This window comes from Sciurus carolinensis, chromosome 1 (genome assembly GCF_902686445.1).
Source record: "Sciurus carolinensis chromosome 1, mSciCar1.2, whole genome shotgun sequence".
Taxonomy (NCBI): domain Eukaryota; kingdom Metazoa; phylum Chordata; class Mammalia; order Rodentia; family Sciuridae; genus Sciurus; species Sciurus carolinensis.
In genome coordinates, this window is record NC_062213.1 from 169,447,298 (window position 1) to 169,468,427 (window position 21,130).

The 21,130-nt window shown below is 35.5% G+C and overlaps 1 protein-coding gene across 1 annotated transcript in view; it reads left to right on the top strand.

The window, feature by feature from the left end:
* Positions 1-21,130, top strand: part of Faf1 (Fas associated factor 1) — a 459,649-nt gene that overhangs the window by 293,343 nt on the left and 145,176 nt on the right. The window contains exons 10-12 of the mRNA XM_047554623.1: positions 10,136-10,262; positions 11,199-11,262; positions 12,474-12,555. Coding sequence (XP_047410579.1) covers positions 10,136-10,262; positions 11,199-11,262; positions 12,474-12,555 — 273 coding nt within the window. The remainder of the gene's footprint in view (positions 1-10,135; positions 10,263-11,198; positions 11,263-12,473; positions 12,556-21,130) is intronic.

Sequence of the window (21,130 nt, forward strand, 5' to 3'; positions counted from 1 at the left end):
ATTCTGCTGAAAGTATATTGCATTTGTTACTTTAATTTCCATTCCTACTGCTCAAATAAAGATCTTAGCTTCTTTTCCTTGGAACTTTGATATATGTCTCCCTTCTCAAGTCTTAAAGTCTAACCTGCCATGCATCCACACCACTGAAAATACAAAGACATCAAAGTTGTTTCTTTGAACACTCCTCTGCCTATGTCTATAGTGGTTTTCTTATTGCCATCAAAGTGAAGTCCAAATATCTTAGCCTGCTAGTTTAAGGACTGACACAACCTACTTCTATTAAACCTTTTTTTCCCTTACTACTTCTTTCCCAGACTTAGAACAGATAATTCAGTTTGATTTTTTGAATTATTTATTTATTTTTTAAATATTTAACTCCTTACTTGAGTTTTTCTCCACTTAATATACAAATGCCCTTTATACTAATCTTCCCATACACATATTCTACCACATTAATCTTTCTTCGTGTGAAGACTTGCACAAACTAAATTATTCTGTCCTTTATTCTCCAATAGCATATGTTTACACTTATATCTCTGAGACTAAAAAAGACATGTTTGTAGCTAAATATATCTTCCTTTTAAATTGGAATTTCTTTTTTAATTTATTTATTTTTATATTATAAACAAATAAGATACATCTTGTTTCTCTGTTTGTACATGAAAGAGAGGCATACCATTTGTGTAATCATACATTTACATAGGGTAATGGTGTTTGATTCATTCCATTATTTTTTCCTCCCCCCCACCCGTCGCACCCCTCTTTCTCTCTATACAGTCCCTCCTTCCTCCATTCTTGCCTCACTCCCACACCCCATTATGTATCATCATCCGCTTATCAGTGAGATCATTCATCCTTTGGGTTTTTGAGACTGGCTTTTCTCACTTAGCATGATAATCTCCAATTTCATCCATTTGCCTGCAAATGCCATAATTTTATCATTCTTTATGACTGAGTAATATTCCATTGTATATATATACCACAGTTTCTTTATCCATTCATCAATAGAGTGGCATCTAAGTTGGCTCCACAATCTGCCTATTGTGAATTGAGCAGCTATGAACATTGATGTGGCTGCATCACTGTAGTATGCTGATTTTAAGTCCTTTGGGTATAGGACAAGGAGTGGGATAGCTGGGTCAAATGGTGGTTCCATTCCAGGTTTTCTAAGGAATCTCCACACTGCTTTCCAGAGTGGCTGCACTAATTTGCAACCCCACCAGCAGTGTATGAGTGTACCTTTTTCCCCACATCCTCTCCAACACCTATTGTTGCTTGTATTCTTCATAATTACCATTCTAATTGGGGCAAGATGGAATCTTAGGGTGGTTTTGATTTGCATTTCTCTTATTACTAGAGATGTTGAACATTTTTCATATATCTGTTGATTGCTTATAGATCTTCTGTGAAGTGTCTGTTCATATCCTTAGCCCATTTGTTGATTGGGTTATTTGTATTCTTGGTGTAGAGCTTTTTGAGTTCTTTATATATTCTGTAAATTAGTGCTCTATCTGAAGTATGAGTGGCAAAGAATTTCTCCCACTCTGTAGGCTCTCTCTTCACATTGCTGATAGTTTCCTTTGCTGAGATAAAGCGTTTTGGTTTGAATCTATACCAGTTATTGATTCTTGCTTTCATTTCTTGTGCTATGGGAGTCAGGTTAAGGAAGTCTGATCCTAAGCCAACATGTTGAAGATTTGAACCTACTTTTTCTTCTATAAGGTGCACGATCTCTGGTCTGATTCCAAGGTCCTTGATCCATTGTGAGTTGAGTTTTGTGCAGGGTGAGAGACAGGGGTTCAGTTTCATTCTGCTGCATATGGATTTCCAGTTTTCCCAACACCATTTGTTGAAGAGGCTATCTTTTCTCCATTGCATATTTTTGGCCCCTTTGTCTAGTATGAGAAATTGTATTTATTTGGTGTGTGTCTGTGTCCTGTGTTCTGCATCATTGATCTACCTGTCTATTTTGGTAACAATACCATGTCATTTTTGTCATTATTGCTTTGTAGTATAGTTGATGTTCTGGTATTGTAATACCCCCTGCTTCACTCTTCCTGCTAAGGATTGCTTTAGCTATTCTAGGTTTCTTCTTCTTCCAGATGAATTTCATGATTGCTTGCTCTATTTCTGCGAGGTACATCATTGGGATTTTAAAAGGAATTGCATTGAATCTGTATAGCACTTTTGGTAGTATGGCCATTTTGACAATGTTAATTCTGCCTATCCGAGAACATAGGAGATCTTTTCAACTTCTAAGGTTTTCTTTAATTTCTTTCTTTAGTGTTCTGTAGTTCTCATTGTTAGAGGTCTTTCACCTCTTTTGTGAGATTGATTCCCAAGTATTTTATTTTTTTTCAATGCTATTTTGAATGGGGTAGTTTTCCTAATTTCTCTTTCTGAAGATTCATCGCTTATATATAAAAATGCCTTCGATTTATGTGCATTGATCTTATATCCCGCTACTTTACTGAATTCACTTATGAGATCTAAAAGTTTTCTGGTGGAATTTCCTGGTTCCTCTAAGTATACCATCATATCATCAGCAAATAGGGATAGTTTGAGTTCTTCTTTTCCTATTCGTATCCCTTTAATTTCTTTGGTCTGTCTAATTGCTCTGGCTAGAGTTTCAAGGATGATATTGAATAGAAGTGGTGAAAGAGGGCATCCCTGCCTTGTTCCAGTTTTTAGAGGGAATGCTTTCAGTTTTTCACCATTTAGAATGATATTAGCAATGGGTTTAGCGTAGATGGCCTTTACAATGTTAAGGAATGTTCCCACTATCCCTATTTTTTCTAGTGTTTTGAGCATGAAGCGGTGCTGTATTTTATCAAATGCTTTTTCTGCATCTATCAAAATAATCATGTAATTCTTGATTTTAAGTCTGTTGATGTGAATGACATTGATTGATTTCCGGATGTTGAAACAACCTTGCATCCCTGGGATGAAACCCACTTGATCATGGTGCACTATCTTTTTAATATATTTTTGTATGCAATTTGCTAAAATTTTGTTGAGAATTTTTGCTTCGATGTTCATTAAGGATATTGGCCTGAAATTTTCTTTCCTTGATATGTCTCTGTCTGGTTTAGGTATCAGGGTGATATTGGCTTCATAGAATGAGTTTGGAAGGGTTCCTCCTCTTCTATTTCATGGAATACTTTGAGAAATATTGGAATGAGCTCTTCTTTAAAGGTTTTGTAGAACATGGCTGAGAAGCCATCTGGTCCCGGACTTTTCCTTGTTGGTAGACTTTTGATGACTTCTTCTATTTCATTACTTGAAATTGATATTTACATTGTGTATGTCCTCCTGGTTCAGTTTAGGTAGTTCTTATGTCTGTAGAAACCTGTTGATGTCTTCGAGATTTTCTGTTTTGTTGGAGTATGGATTTTCAAAATTGCTTCTAATTATGTTTTGTATTTCAATAGTGTCTGTCATGATATTTCCTTGTTCATTCTGAATTCTAGTAACTTAAGTTTTCTCTCGCGTTCTCTTTGTTAGTTTGGCTAAGGGTTTATCAATTTTGTTTATTTTTTTCAAAGAACCAACTTTTTATTTTGTCAATTTTTTCATTTCTTTTGTTTCAATTTCATTGATTTCAGCTCTGATTTTAACTATTTACTGCCTTCTACTACTTTTGGTATTGCTCTGTTCTTCTTTTTCTAGAGCTTTGAGCTGTAGTGTTAGGTTGTTGGTTTGTTGATTTTTTTTTTCTTCTTTTATTGAATGCGTTCCATGAAATAAATTTTCCTCTAAGAACTGCTTTCATAGTGTCCCAGAGATTTTGATGTGATGTATCTTTGTTCTCGTTTATCTCTAAGAATTTTATTTCCCCCCTGATGTCTTCTGTTACCCATTCATCATTCAGTAGCGTATTATTTAATCTCCAGGTGTTGGAGTAGTTTCTGGTTTTTGTTCTGTCATTGATTTCCAATTTCAATCCATTATGATCTGATAGAATACAAGGTAGTATCTCTATCTTCTTATATTTGCCAACAGTAGCTTTGTGGCATAATATATGGTCTGTTTTAGAGTAGGATCCATGTGCTGCTGAGAAGAAAGTGTATTCACTCTTTGTTGAATGGTATATTCTATAAATGTCTGTTAAGTCTAAATTATTGATTGTGTTATTAAGATCTATGACTTCTTTGTTCAATTTTTGTTTGGAAGATCTGTCCAGTAGGAAGAGAGGTGTGTTAAAGTCACCTAGTATTATTGTGTTGTGGTCTATTTGATTCCTGGAATTGAGAAGGATTTGTTTGAAGTACATGGATGAGCTCTCTTTGCGGCATTTATATTTATGATTGTGATGTCTTTCTGATTTATGCTTCTCTTAAACAGTATGACATGTCCTTCTTTATCCCTCTGACTAACTTTGGCTTGAAGTCCACATTATCTGATATGAGGATGGATACTCCAGCTTTTTTTGCTGAGTCCATGTGCATGGTATGTTTTTTCCCGTCCTTTCACCTTTAGTCTGTGGGTATCTCTTTCTATGAGATGAGTCTCTTGCAGGCAGCATATTGTTGGATTTTTCTTTTTAATCCAATCTGCCAGTCTATGTCTTTTGATTGATGAGTTCAGCCATTAACGTTCAGGATTATTATTGAGATATGATTTGTATTCCCAGTCTTTTGGCTCATTTTTGTTTTTTGACTTGACTTGGTTTCTGTTGTTTTTCATTTCTTCCTCATGGAATATTTTGCTATAATGTTCTGTAGTACCAGTTTTCTATTTGTAAATTCTTGTAGCTTTTGTTTATCATGGAAGGATTTTATTTCATCGTCAAATCAGAAGGTAAGTTTTGGGTTTAATATTCTTGGTTCGAATTCATTTTCTTTCAGATTTTGAAAAATGTTGTTCTAGGCCTTTCTAGCTCTTATGATCTGGGTTGAAAATCTGCTGATATCCGTATTGGTTTCCCCCTGAATGTAATTTGGTTCTTTTCTCTCACAGCCTTTAAAATTCTGTCTTTATTTTGTATGTTAGATATTTTCATTATAATGTGCCTTGGTGTGGGTCTGTTGTATATTTGGAGTCCTATAAGCCTCTTGAACTTGATTTTCCATTTCATTCTTCAGATTTGGGAAATTTTCTGATATTGTTTCATTGAATAGATTGTTCATTCCTTTGGTTTGTTTCTCTAAGCCTTCCTCAATCCCAATAAATCTTAAATTTGTCCTTTTCATGATTCCCATAATTCTTGTAGATTCTGTTCATGATTTCTTACCATCTTCTCTGTTTGGTCAACTTTGTTTTCAAGGTTAAATATTTTTTCTTCAATGTCTGAGGTTGTGTCTTCCAGGTGTTCTATCCTATCGGTCATGCTTTCTGTGGAGTTTTTGTTTTATTGTTTTCTTCATTTCAAGGATTTGTTTGGTTTTTTCAGTATCTCTAACTCTTCATTGAAATGATCTTTTGCTTTCTGCATTTGATCTTTTAACTGTTGATTGGTGCGATCATTAATACAAGCCTGCATTTGCTCTTTCATCTCATCGTTTGCTTCTCTGATTATTTTAATTATGTACATTCTGAGCTCCCTTTCTGACATTTCTTCTGCCATGATGTCATTGGATTTTATTGATGTAGCATCTAGGTTTGTTTGGGACATTTTCTTCCCTTGTTTTCTCATATTGCTCAGGTATCTACCCCTCTAGTAGTGAAACTCTGAGATATTGCAGATTTCCTCTAGTGACTTACAGTGTCCCTGTAGATTTCCAAGAACTCACCTTCTAGCCTTAAGTAGCCTGAAGCCTTGGTGGAACTTGATAATGTAGTGCTCTCTGAAGAAGCTGCCCCTCTAGGGGTGGTGGCCTTCAGGTGGGGTATATTCCCTGTCAGTGGGCAGAGGCACCTCCACTTGTTCACTGATGGTCAGTCAAAGGGGGACTAGTTGCAGGCTGCGGCATGGCTGGTCGTGTCCTGTGTCTCTGGTTCTTCTGCCCTGGTGGAAAGCCTCCCCCAGTGGGGAAGTCTCACTGGGCAGCTCTCCTCCGAGAAGTTACCTTCCATCCGGTTCTACCACTTGGGCTGGGCAGCCCTCCTCTGGGACGTTCCCAGCGGTCCGTAACTACCACCTGGGCCAGGGAGACTTACCCTGCACCGAAGTCTCTCGCTGGGCAGCCCTCCTATACAATGCTCCCGGTTTTCCGGGTTCACGGCTCTAACTGGGGAGTCTCGCAGGGCAACTCTACTCCACAAAGTTCCCTGCGTTCCAGGACTACCGCCCCGTCTGGGGAGTCTCGCCCAGTGGCAGAGACTTATTCCGCAGCTCTGAGTTTGTCCCGGTTTCTCAATACCTCTTCTTCTTGAATCCTAAGCCCTAGAGCGACATGAAATGCAGTCACCCTCTAGTCCGCCATTAGAAACCGCTGTTAATTTTTTTATGGTTCTTATTGGTACCTTATAATCATTCATAGACGGGTGAGTCATTGTGACATATTCATACCTTCACATAACATAATTTGATCACTCTCATTCCCCAGTATCTCCCCTTGCCCTCCCCTTTTTCCTCCCTCTGGATTTCATTCTGTTTACATGAACCCTTTTTTCCCTCTCTCTAGCTTCCACATATGAGAGAAAATATTCAGCTCCTGACTTATTTCACTTTGCATGATGTCCTCCAGTCCTATCAGTTTGCCAGCAAATGATTAGAATGGGAGTTTCTTAAATGCTAAAACCATATTTTTTTTTTATCTCTGTGTTCCGAACTTTTAACTTGTGTCTCAGCATAATAGGCAGTTCGCCAATGTCTGCTTCAATGAACATCTACTTCAATTATAAGCTTGCTAATATACAGTTACATGTTCTAAATTTTTGTCTCAAACATTTTGGTTATCATCTTCTCCAGAAGTTTTCTTTGATCCCTCCTACCTCCAATGAGTTAGGTACTTTCCTCTGAATTTATTTCTTTTATTACTTATCATTCAAATAATTATCTTTATAGTACTTATGAAGAAGACATAGACTATCACACAGGTTCAGGTGTTGTGGTGTAGAGTAGGGATTTATAAATGTTTGTTGAATGATAAAGGGAATAAATGAATGCCATATACCGCTTAAATAGAATTTAAAAATTTTTAGGTGTTTTTAAAATTCTGAATAAATAACCCCTCTAGATTTAAAGAATTTCTGAGCTTCCATGACTGATACCAAGGTATTATCTATTCTCATCAGCAAATACTAATGAAAAAAAGAATTGTTTATCTCATTTTTTAGAAAAAGCTGTTCCTAACCTGTTAGATGTCTGATAAGAAAATGTGAAGAGATTGGGAGTTCCTTATACATAATTAAGTACCTCATTCTTGCAGATACTTCAATAATTCATATTTGGAATATACTTTTTTCAACAAAATTGGCATTTTAGATACCTCCCTTTAAAGATGTTGTGGTTGTAGGATTTCATTTTGTAGGATTTTAAAGATTTGGAGATTTTATTTTTTATGATAGCAGAATGAATAATGGGTTATACAGACACATGGAGAAAGTAAAATTCACTCAGTATGAGATAAAATCATATTGTTATGAAAAGAGTATATTATTTGATTGAAAACTGGATTTGGAGAAGCAAAGTAGATACGGTACTGTAAGATATAAGGGATGAGAAAAGAAAGAAGGAATATTCTTTTTTTTTCCTCCCCCATGTGCCTTATCCTGCTATTTAACCTCATGCCTCTCATGAAGAGGTGAATCCTATGCAGAACTAAGGGAGAAGCGAATCCTAGGCAAAACTAAGTGAAGGGTAAGATGATAGTTTGCTGAATAGAGGATGTATGGTTTGTCATGATGGACTTTTGTTCTTCCACTTGCCTGTGAACCTGACTAAACATTGAACCTCCTCCTCTTTAAGAAAAAAACACAAAGTTAAAGGGAAAGTCACACTCTGGATATTTGAAATAAAGAAGGAATTCTTGAGCAGTTGTCTTAGGATGTTGTTTAAAAAGGAAACTTTCTCACTCCTTAAAATAAGAAGGGGTTTTGAATTCTTAAACTGTTGAATAGCTTAAACCAGGAGGAGATCTGGCTCTACAGAACAAAATACTAAGGGAGGGTTAGGATTGTGTGTAGAACCAAGACTTTTATGAGAAATAGTGGTAGAGTGAGAATAGCAAGTTAATGACTTAAGGCAAAGACCAGTCATTAATACATAAACAAGTGTATTTCTTTTACCTTCTCTATTCAAAAAATTAGAAAGACTGTCTCAAAGATGAGAGAAAAAAATGTAATTCTGGGCATTAATACTTGAGTATGGCCAGGAACGGTAGCACAAACCTATAATCCTAGTGGCTTGGGAAACTGAGGCAGGAGGATCACAATTTTTGAAGCCAGCCTTAGTAATTTATTGAGGCCCTAAGCAACTTATTGAGACCTTGTCTCAAAATAAAAAATAAGAAGGGCCCAGTGATTAAGTGCCCCTGTGTTCAATCCCAGGTACAAAACAAAACAAAACAAAACTTGAGTATGTCCAAGAAAGAACTGCTCAAGGGGAGCATTTCAAGTCAAAGGGAGTAAATATTTTGACTTCCTCATATGAAACTTTTAGATTCATTAGATCAATAGTTTTTAAAATTGTTCCACAGGTTCCTGAGAACCTTCAGAGGTAGCCCAGCTGTCAAATAGTTATGGTGGGGCAGGGGCAGGCAAGTCCAAGAGCATTAGGTTCCTCCCTGTTACTGTATTCTTGCATCAACCAGAATAGTCATGCTTCTATTCACTGTATATATGCATTGTATATTATGTGTTGTAATTTTATGTAATATTTTGCTTGGACCTGGGGAAAAAAAGTTGGAAAATCTTGGATGAGAGATCTATATGCGCCTTTCCAGCTTTAAAATCTATAATTCGTTAAGTTGCTGACCTCTAACATCTCCCAGCTAAGTTTTATGAATCTTTGATTCTGTTTCTCTTAATGCTTTTCTGCCAAATATTTATCTGTTAGACACTTCTGCTTAGACTAAAGGATCAAATAGTTTCCCTACTTTTGCAATTTAAATACGTAAGTGCCATATTTTAAAAGATAAGTTATTTAACTTATTAAATAGACTTTGACTATTTAATGAACATAATACAGAGGCATTTAGCCAGACACCTCCCTTGTACCCTCTTTTTACCTAGAGCATGAATATTTCTGTACTCATAACCCATTTCAAATGTTTTAGATATCAATATTTTGTAATCGTATTTTAACCTAGAGATTAACATCCTAGTTCATATTTTGAAGGTGATATTTTCAATCCAAGAAGAAAATAATTACAATAATATTATTTAACATTAGTTAATATAATAATATATGAGCTGTAATATATAGATTATGATTTCAAACCAATTTAATGCAGTTTTGTTGGATTAAATGGTCCTGTGTCAACTTTGTTGAAATATTCCCAAAATTGAAAATTTGAGACTTAATAACCCTTCATTTAACACAGAACTTGTATGTAGAGAGCTTTTCATGTTATCTTTTAATAATACCAGGGATAGTGTACCATTTCTGTCTTATTTCACTAGTGACAAGTTTGAAAATACTACCATTAGCTGGGCAGGTTGATGCACACTTGTAATCCCTGTAACTTGGAAGGCTGAGGCAGGAGGATTCCAAATTTGAGGCCAGCCTCAGCAACTCAATGAGAGCCTGTTTCAAAATTTTAAAAAATTTAGAAAGGACTGGGGATGTAACTCAGAAATAAAATATCCTTGGGTTCAATCCCTAGTACCAAAAAAGAAGAAAAAAAAAAAAAGGCTGCCTTGCTTCTACCTGCCAAATATATATTAATCTGAACTTTTTGAGAGCCTTAGCTCACTTTGACTCTGATTTTTCCAGTTGTACCCATTTCCTTATTTATTGAGCACTTAATTGTATACTGTAGGCTAAGGTTAAAACAAAGATACCTGTCTTTATTGAGTTTTTAGGCATCCTTCATTTTTTGTCAGTCTCCAACCTTTGGTTCACAGGTTTTATACCAAGATTAGAAATGTTTATGAGCCTAAAAATAAAAAATATTAAGCTTTACTCTAGTAAAGGTGACTTCTTATTTGATAAAACTTTTATAAAACTTGTGTCTTACTGTGATTCTATAACTTTAAAATTCGATATACTAAAGTCAATATAAATCTAATCAGGACTTTTCTTAAATAGCAAAGCACGGATGTTCATATGGTTAGTGATAGCGATGGAGATGACTTTGAAGATGCTACAGAATTTGGGGTGGATGATGGAGAAGTATTCGGCATGGCATCATCTGCCCTGAGAAAATCTCCAATGAGTGAGTATTAATAGTTCTTTGGGGCCAGCATTATAATTCTCCCTTTTAGTGCACAAACTTGAAAGTAACAATGAACTTAAAAATTTCTTACTGACCCTTTGGTTTGGAGAGAGAAAATATAATGAGTGGTCATTCTTCATTAGAATCAAGAGCCTTTTGAATTTCGATTTTATTAAGCCCAGAAATTCTCAACACACTGGTAAAAATTACCAAAAAGGGAATGTAACTTTTATTTCATATGTATATTTCTGATTCTCTCTCTTCACTTGAAACTTAGAGATTGAAGAGGCAACTGTAATTTCTGTAACTAGTATGTGTTCCCCACATCTTGTCAGAGATATCAGTGTGAAGAATAGTAATACTACTTTTTCATTTACTGTTACCTGTCTTTGGAGGGGGAAAAAAAAAGTGAAGTAAATGTGCCATCTCTCTAATGTGCACTTATGAAATGCATACTAGAATAACAAGAAATGCTATATGCAAGATGATCATTAAATTCATAAATGACTTCTCTGCTCCATGAAATTAGGAAAGTCCTGTGGACATAAATAGATGTGGTATTTACATAAAATTGATAATTTTTAAACCTTTATATAATTTAATCACAAATGTCTATTTCAAGAAAACATGGAAATCCTAATTGACAACTGGCACATATTTTAGATGCTTAGCAGGATTGTGTCTTTTGATTTCCAAAATTTATGAGCTTGGAATTTTTTAAAGGTTCTTTTTGATTCTGGTTTGATGAAATCTTCTAATGTATGTTGAGTTAAAATGTCCCCTCAGATATATCACAGAAGCTAAAACTTAATTTTATTTCCTCTTTATTGATTAAATATATTTCTTATATGTGGGATTAGATGTTATGTGGTTTGTTTTTGTGTCTATTTGTTTTGTTTTTTTTTGTTTTTGTTTTTTCTTTTGTTTGTTTTTTAGTGCCAGAAAACGCAGAAAATGAAGGAGATGCCTTATTACAATTTACAGCAGAGTTTTCTTCAAGGTAGGGTTAGGACATTAACTATATAAAATTAATGTTCTTATATGCTACTGTGGTTTTTTCCCCTAGGGCAGTTTTAATCATAAATTATTTAAAATTTCCCCTCAAAGGATGTATTTATCAATTTATACAGTGCTGATAGAAAAACACATTGTTCAATGTGAGGTAACTAATACACCATTAATGCCACTTCAGAGATGTATTCAAATTATCACTGTGTCTTTATACAAGTTTAAGAAATTGATTTCTAGTTTTAATATATTTATTATATTCCCCAAAGGACTAGGATTCAGGATACTGATTTTTGGTGTATCCTAGAATAGACAGAAACACACACACACACACACACGCACACAATTCTTTAAAACAATGATATGTAAAAGGATAATTCTAAAATTTTTAAATGGAAGTGAATATTTTTCTTTTGATTTTTCTTTTACTCCTTTAGCATTTATTCTTTTAAACCTCTAATATAAATGTTTTATGTACTTGGGGGAGTATGCTGAGGTGTTGAAATATAAAGAGGCTTACTATTTAACCTTCAATTTTGATGTAAACTATACTTCTCTTCAGTGTTATTTTGTGATGAAATATAATACTGAAACTATAAGAAACCATTTCCCCTTTTGCATTGGAATTTTCAAATTAAATGAACTAAAGTGAGAAGTTAAAGCTAACATGATAGTGTAATCTTATGGAAGTGAGTAACCAAGAATTTGCTTCTTGAAATGACATAATTTCATAGCTTTTTTTCTTTCTTTCTTTCTTTCTTTCTTTTTTTTTTTTAATTTTTTTTTCTTTTTTCTTTTTGGTACTGGGAATTGAATCCAGGGGTGCTCTACCAGTCATCTACACCCCCAGTCCTTTTCATTTTTATTTTGAGACAGAGTCTAGCTAACTTGTTAAGGCTGGCTTCGAACTTGTGATACTCATGCCTCAGCCCCCTGATTTGCTAGGCTTATAAGTGTGCACAACCACACCCAGCTTATAGCACTTTTTAAATCTACTTGCTTGATAGTGTTCAAATATATTAGTATAGACCAAGAAGAATTCAAAAACTTAATGAATCCCTTTTTCAGTTTTAAAAAAATGGTTTAATATTTGGTCTGCACTAGACTTTAACCCAACATTTACTTAGCTCATTGATTAGACTTGAGAAATTTTGAAATGAATTTGAAATGTATCTTAACTAATAGACTTAATTTTTCCTATAGATATGGTGACTGCCATCCTGTATTTTTTATTGGCTCATTAGAAGCTGCTTTTCAAGAGGCCTTCTATGTGAAAGCCCGAGATGTAAGTGCAATTTTGTCTTTTCTGTTTAAAATATGCATCCCACAGGTTTACCACTAGGCCTGAGGCAATGCTTAATGTTTTCTATTTTTATTTGGGGATTGAAGTCTTGATTTTGCTTCTGGTTCATCAAAGAACCTAATCTTTATCAAGATGCTCATTTGAAAGGGGACATTAGTGTAATAGAATACTGCTGGACTTTGTAAAAGACTTTGTCAAATTCTGTACTAGGGTATTTTTTATAGGGGGAAAAGGCAAACACACAAGGGACCAGGCTATAAGTTTGTATTCTTTTAGCTACATGAATGACAAGTTTTTGATAAAGGATTTGTCCATCAATCTTTTCTCAAAATAATTATTCTGTGTAATAATTATCTGTGGGGCATACATTCCAAGACCCCTAGTAAGTATCTGAAACCTTGGATAGTACCAAATCCTATATACACACACAAAAAGGTTAAACATCACTATTCCAACAATCTGAAATCTGAAATGTTCCCAAATCCAAAAATGAAGTATTTCCAATTTCAGATTTTTGGATTAGGTATGTTCAACTAGTGAAGTCCATCCAAATTTCCAAATCTGAAAAACTCCAAAATATGAAACATTTCTGGTCCCAAGCATTTTGGAGATACTCAACCTGTACTGTTTTTTCCCTGTACATACACTCCTACGATAAATGTTTGTTTTGATACTGAGCATTGAATACCAGAGCATTATGCATGCTGTGTACCTACTACTGAGTTGTATATACCATGTGCTCCTTCCCCCCTCCAGTAGTTTCCAAACTAAGCATAGTAAGAGATTAAAACAACTGTAATAGACCTATTATAACAATTTGCTATAATAAAAGTTACATGCATATAGAGTGTGTCTGTGTGTCTGTCTGTCCATCCATCTTCTCTGAAAATATCTAATTGTACTTTCACCTTTTCATTTAAAGGAAGCACTTCACAGCTTCTCTCTCATATATCAAAATGGACCAGGATCACTGCTCTTGCTCTTTTGGGCCATTGTTAAGTAAAATAAGGGTAACTTGAACATAAGCACTGCCATGACAGTCTCATACCCAAAATGGTTACTGGATGAATAATAGGCAGGTAGCATGTATAGCATGGATATTCTGGATACATGGATGATTCACATCCCAGGCAGAAAGAGCCAGATTGTATGAGAATTCATCAAGCTACTGAGAAGGGCACAGTTTAAAACTTATAAAATGTTTATTTCTGGAATTTCCTACTTAATATTTCCAGACACTATTCACTGCAAAGGCCAGCTAATTCATATATCTAGCAAATGCAGCCATTTTCTCCTCAAAAGTCACTGTGAGAAAAATAGGATTCTTTCTTAAACAGAAATGGGTTTTACGCTCTTGAAATCAAATAGATCAAAGTTCATAATAGGAATTGAGAAGGCATTTTGAGCAAGAAGATTCTAATCACTCTATTTGTATGTTGACTCTGCAATCAAGACCTAAGTAATTGCTCTTGCCTATCTGTATAGCTTCAACTCTTGCCATTCCCTTTCTGCCATTAATGTCCCTCCAAAACTCATGTTGAAAAAAAAATTTTTTTCAGGGTATGGAAGATTGAACCCAGGGACACTTAACCCCTGAGCCACATCCCCAGCCCTTTTGGTTTTTTATTTGAAGACAAGGTCTTGCTAAGTTGCTTAGAGCCTCCCTAAATTGCAAAGGCTGGCTTTTTGTTGTTGTTCTAATTAGAACTATACATGACAATAGAATGCATTTTGATACATTATACATATGTGGAGTATAACTTCTCATTCTTCTGGTTGTACATGAAGTAGAATCACACCAGTCATGTAATCATATATGTCCATAGGGTAATAATGTCTGCTTCATTCTATTACCTATCCTACCCCCAGGCCCCCTCCCCTCCATTCCTCTCTGCCTAATCCAAAGCATCTCTGTTCTTCCCTAACTCCCCTGCCCTTATTGTGACCTAGCAACCACATATCAGAGAAAACATTCAGCCTTTGTTTTTTTGGTATTGACTTTATGTTGTTTAACATAATATTCTTCAACTCCATCCATTTACATGCAAATGCCATAATTCATTCTTCCTTAAGGCTAAGTAATATTCCATTGTGTGTATATATATAACACAGTTTCTTTATCCAGTCATCTGTCAAAGGGCATCTAGGTTGGTTCCATAGTTTAGCTATTGTGAATTGAGCTGCTATAAACATCAACATGGTTGTGTCACTGTAGTATGCTGATTTTAAGTCCTTTGGGTATAGGACAAGGAGTGGGATAGCTGGGTCAAATGGTGGTTCCATTCCAAGTTTTCTAAGGAATCTCCACACTGCTTTCCAGAGTGGCTGCACTAATTTGCAACCCCACCAGCAATGTATGAGTGTACCTTTTTCCCCACATCCTCGCCAACACCTATTGTTGCTTGTATTCTTGATAATTGCCATTCTGATTGGGGCTAGATGGAATCTTAGGGTAGTTTTGATTTGCATTTCTCTTATTACTAGAGATGTTGAACATTTTTTCATATGTCTGTTGATTGCTTATAGATCTTCTGTGAAGTGTCTGTTCATATCCTTAGCCCATTTGTTGATTGGGTTATTTGTATTCTTGGTGTAGAGTTTTTTGAGTTCTTTATATATTCTGTAAATTAGCGCTCTATGTGAAGTATGAGTGGCAAAAATATTCTCCCACTCTGTAGGCTCTCTCTTCAGATTACTGATAGTTTTCTTTGCTGAGAGAAAGCTTTTTAGTTTGAATCTATCCCAGTTATTGATTCTTGCTTTTATTTCTTGTGCTATGGGAGTCCTGTTAAGCAAGTCTGATCCTAAGCCAACAAGTTGAAGGTTTGGACCTACTTTTTCTTCTATAAGATGCAGGGTCTCTGGTCTGATTCCGAGATCCTTGATCCATTTTGAGTTGAGTTTTATGTAGGGTGAGAGATAGGGGTTTAATTTCATTCTGTTGCATATGATTTTCCAGTTTTCCCAGCACCATTTGTTGAAGAGGCTATCTTTCTCCATTGCATATTTTTGGCCCCTTTGTCTAGGGTTTGTGTCCATGTCATCTATTCTGTACCATTGATCTACCTGTCTATTTTGGTAGCAATACCATGCCGTTTTTGTTACTATTGCTTTGTAATAGAGCTGAAGATCTGGTATTGCAATACCCCCTGCTTCGCTCTTTCTACTGAGGATTGCTTTAGCTATTCTGGGCTTTTTATTCTTCCAGGTGAATTTCATAATTGCTTGCTCTATTTCTGTAAGGTACGTCATTGGGATTTTAATTGGAATTGCATTGAATCTGTATAGCACTTTAGGTAGTATGGCCATTTTGACAATATTAATTCTGCCTATCCAAGAATATCGGAGATCTTTCCATCTTCTAAGGTTTTCTTTAATTTCTTTTAGTGTTCTGTAGTTCTCATTGTAGGGGTCTTTCACCTCTTTGGTTAGATTGATTCCCAAGTATTTTATTTTTTTCGATGCTATTGTGAATTGGGGTAGTTTTCCTAATTTCTCTTTCTGAAGATTCATCACTTATGTATAAAAATGCATTGGATTCATGAGCATTGATCTTGTAACTTGCTACTTTACTGAATTCACTTATGAGTTCTAAAAGTTTTCTGGTGGAATTTCCAGGTTCCTCTAAATATATAATCATGTCATCAGCGAACAGGGATAGTTTGAGTTCTTCTTTTCCACTTCGTATCCCTTTAATTTCTTTGGTTTGTCTAATTGCTCTGGCTAGAGTTTCAAGGACGATATTGAATAGAAGTGGTGAAAGAGGGCATCCCTGCCTTGTTCCAGTTTTTAGGGGGATTGCTTTCAGTTTTTCACCATTTAGAATGATATTAGCCATGGGCTTAGCATAGATGGCCTTTACAATGTTAAGGAATGTTCCCACTTTCCCTATTTTTTCTAGTGTTCTGAGCATGAAGGAATGCTGTATTTTATCAAATGCTTTTTCTGCATCTATTGAAATAATCATGTGATTCTTAACTTTAAGTCTGTTGATATGGTGAATGACATTTATTGATTTCCAGATGTTAAACCATGCTTGCATTCCAGGGATGAAACCCACTTGATCGTGGTGCACTGCCTTTTTAATATATTTTTGTATGCAATTTGCTAAAATTTTGTTGAGAATTTTTGCTTCGATGTTCAATAAGGATTTTGGTCTGAAATTTTCTTTCCTCGATATGTCTCTGTCTGGTTTAGGTATCAGGGTGATACTGACTTCATAGAATGAGTTTGGGAGTGTTCCCTCCTCTTCTATTTCATGGAATACTTTGAGGAGTATTGGAATGAGCTCTTCTTTAAAGGTTTTGTAGTACTTGGCTGAGAACCCATCTGGTCCCGGACTTTTCTTTGTTGGTAGGCTTTTGATGACCTCTTCTATTTCATTGCTTGAAATTGATTTATTTACGTTGTGTATGTTCTCCTCATTCAGTTTAGGTAATTCATATGTCTCTAGAAACTTGTTAATGTCTTCGAAGTTTTCTGTTTTGTTGGAGTATAGATTTTCAAAATAACTTCTAATTATGTTTTGTATTTCACTTGTGTCTGTTGTGATATTTCCTTGTTCATTCCGAATTTTAGTAATTTGAGTTTTCTCCCTCTTTCTCTTTGTTAGTGTGGCTAAGTGTTTATCAATTTTGTTTATTTTTTCAAAGAACAAACTATTTGTTAATTTTTCCGATTGTTTCTTTTGTTTCAATTTCGTTGATTTCAGCTCTGATTTTAACTATTTCCTGTCTTCTACTACTTTTGGTGTTGTTCTGCTCTTCTTTTTCTAGGGCTTTGAGCTGTAGTGTTACATCGTTTATTTGTTGATTTCTACTTCTTTTGTTGAATGCACCCCATGAAATAAATCTTCCTCTAAGTACTGCTTTCATAGTGTCCCAGAGATTTTGATATGATGTGTCTTTGTTCTTGTTTACTTCTAAGAATTTTTTTATTTCCCTCCTGATGTCTTCTGTTATCCATTCATCATATAATAGTGTATTATTTAATCTCCAGGTATTGGAGAAGTTTCTGATTTTTATTCTGTCATTTATTTCTAATTTCAATCCATTATGATCTGATAGAGTACAAGGAAGTATCTCTATCTTCTTTTATTTGCTAACAGTAGCTTTGTGGCATAAACTATGGTCTATTTTAGAGAAGGATCCATGGCCTGGTGAGAAGAAAGTATATTCGCTGTTTGTTGGATGGTATATTCTATATATGTCAGTTAAGTCTAAATTGTTGATTGTGTTATTGAGATCTATGGTTTCTTCATTCAATTTTTGTTTGGAAGATCTATCCAGTGGTGAGAGAGGTGTGTTAAAATCGCCTAGTATTATTGTGTTGTAGTCTATTTGATTTCTGGAATTGAGAAGGATTTGTTTGATATACATGGATGAGCCACTGTTCGGGGCATAGATATTTATGATTGTTATGTCTTGCTGATTTATGCTTCCCTTAAGCAGTATGTAATGTCCTTCTTTATCCCTTCTGACTAGTTTTGGCTTGAAGTCCACATTATCTGAAATGAGGATGGATACTCCAGCTTTTTTACTGTGTCCGTGTGCATGGTATGTTTTTCCCCATCCTTTCACCTTTAGTCTATGGGTATCTCTTTCTATGAGATGAGTCTCTTGCAGGCAGCATATTGTTGGTCTTTTTAATCCAATCTGCCAGTCTATGTCTTTTGATTGATGAGTTCAGGCCATTAACATTCAGGGTTATTATTGTGATATGATTTGTATTCCCAGTCATTTGACTCATTTTTGTTTTTTGACATGATTTGGTTTCTCCTTTATTTGGCTATTCCTTTAGGCTAGTTCCTCCCATTGCTGATTTGCATCGTTGTTTTTCATCTCTTCCTCATGGAGTATTTTGCTGAGAATGTTCTGTAATGCCGGCTTTCTTTTTGTAAATTCATTTAGCTTTTGTTTATCATGGAAGGATCTTATTTCGTCGTCAATTCTCAAAGTAAGTTTTGCTGGGTATAAGATTCTTGGTTGGCATCCGTTTTCTTTCAGGGCTTGGTAAATGTTGTTCCAGGCCCTTCTAGCTTTTAGGATCTGGATGAAAAATCTGCTGATATTCTTATTGGTTTCCCCCTGAATGTAATTTGATTCTTTTCTCTCGCAGCCTTTAAAATTCTGTCTTTATTTTGTATGTTAGGTATTTTCATAATAATGTGCTTTGGTGTGGGTCTGTTGTAATTTTGTATATTTGGAATCCTATAAGCCTCTTGAACTTGGTTTTCCATTTCATTCTTCAGATTTGGGAAATTTTCTGATATTATTTCATTGAATAGATTTTTATTCCTTTGGTTTGTTTCTCTAAGCCTTCCTCAATCCCAGTAATTCTTAAATTTGGCCTTTTCATGATATCCCATAGTTCTTGGAGATTCTGTTCATGATTCCTTACCATCTTCTCTGTTTGTTCAACTTTGTTTTCAAGGTTAAATATTTTGTCTTCAATGTCTGAGGTTCTGTCTTTCAGGTGTTCTATCCTATTGGTTATGCTTTCTATGGAGTTTTTAACTTGGTTTATTGTTTCCTTCATTTCAAGGATTTGGTTTTTTTTTTTTTTTTCAGTATCTCTAACTCTTTATTGAAATGATCTCTTGCTTCCCGTATTTGCTCTTTTAACTGTTGATTGGTGCAATCATTTAATGCCTGCATTTGCTCTTTCATCTCCTCGTTTGCTTCCCTGATTGTTTTAATTATGTACATTCTGAACTCCCTTTCTGACATTTCTTCTGCTGTGCTGTCATTGGGTTTTATTATATAGTATCTAGGTTTGTTTGGGACATTTTCTTCCCTTGTTTTCTCATATTGGTCAGATGTCAGTGGGACTCTGAGATATTGCAGATTTCCTCTATTGGCTTATAGTGTCCCTGTAGATTTCCAGTGTATCACCTCCCAGCCTTCAGTAGCCTGAAGTCTTAGAGGAACTTGATAATGCAGTGCTTCCGAAGAAAGCGCCCCTAGCCGGCTACTGGTTCCAGGACTTGGAGCTGGCTCTATGTGGAAAGGCTCTCACTGGGCAGTCTGCTCCGTGAAGCTGGCCGTGAAAGGAGCCTGCTGCCGGAGGGATCTGGGCTGCTTGGGGAAGTCCCTGGCTGCCCTGTCCTGGTCCCTGAACCTGCCTGCGGGTCCGGAGCTCGCCACTGGCTCCGGGACTTGGAGCTGGTTCTGTGCAGAATGGCTCTCACTGGGGGGCCTGCTCCGAGAAGCTGGAGAAGCTGACCATGTGGGAGGAGCGCACCGCCAGAGTGAGCAGGGCTACCTGGGGAAGACTCTAGCTGCCCTGCCCTGCTCTGATAAGCCGCCCCTATCTGGGCCTGCCGCCCAGGCCGAGCTTCAGAACCTTGGGGTAGACTCACCCACCCTGTGGCTCTATTTTAGTCTGAGTCTCTCAATGCCTCCCCTTCTTGAATCCTGGGTTCTGGAGCAACAGGACATGCAGTCACCCTCTAGTCCGCCATCTTGGATCGCCCCCAGTAAATAAATTTTTAAGAAATTACTATTCAGGGATGTGAATGTAGCTTAGTGGTAGAGTATATGCTTAAGATGCCTGAGACCCTGGATTTGATCCCCAGCACCACACACTCACAAAATTACTACTCAAAATTCATACAAAAAATAAAATAAATATAAATAATTAAAATCAAAGTTTTAAAGTTATTAAAACCAAAACCACATAAAACATTTAGTAATCTCATATTCATTATTTTTGACTAAACCATTTGTAAGTGCATTATAAGCATCATACTTTACCCCTGAAAACTTCAGCATGTATTTTACAAAAGTCATGATGTTCTCCTACTTGATCATAGTCCGTTATCACATGAAACAAAATTAACAATAATTCTTTAATATCCAGTACATATTCAAATTTCAGTAGTTGTCCCCAGAATATATTTTTTGATGGTTTTTTAACCACAGTTCACTAAAGGCTTACAAGTTGTTTGAGTGTTAAATTTCCTAAGTCTCTTTTAAGCAAGCACCAGCTCTCCTTTTTATCCATGACATTTGCTTTGGGAAGAAATCAGTCCAAATGACTTGTAAATTGTTCCAGATTCTGGATTTGTATGATTGTTTCCTTGTGATAGTATTTACCTTGTTCCTCAGTCTCTGTATTTCCTGAAAAAAAATTGATATTAGGTCTAAAAGGTTTTTTAGATTCAGGTAATCACTTTTTATAAGAATGTTTTGTAAGTAATGCTAAATATTATAACATAGTTTTTAATGATTATGGAATCTTTCATTGTATGGCCATGCTATTATATTTAATCACATTATTGAATATAAACCTACTTAAACAAGTATTTAATTACAGATTTAAATAATCTGTTTTTCAACTCATTCTTCAGTAAAGGTGTATTTGGAATATATCTGTTTCTGCTTTCCAGCAAGATTGCAAAGCAAATGTTAAGGCCTTTTATAATTTATACTAACCCCCAAAATAGACATAGATATTTGTAAAATCCCATTTCAAATACTTCTGTAAGATATACTATGTATACTTCATACATTATAGTTTTTAATGCAGATACTTAAATATACAGTATATTACAGAC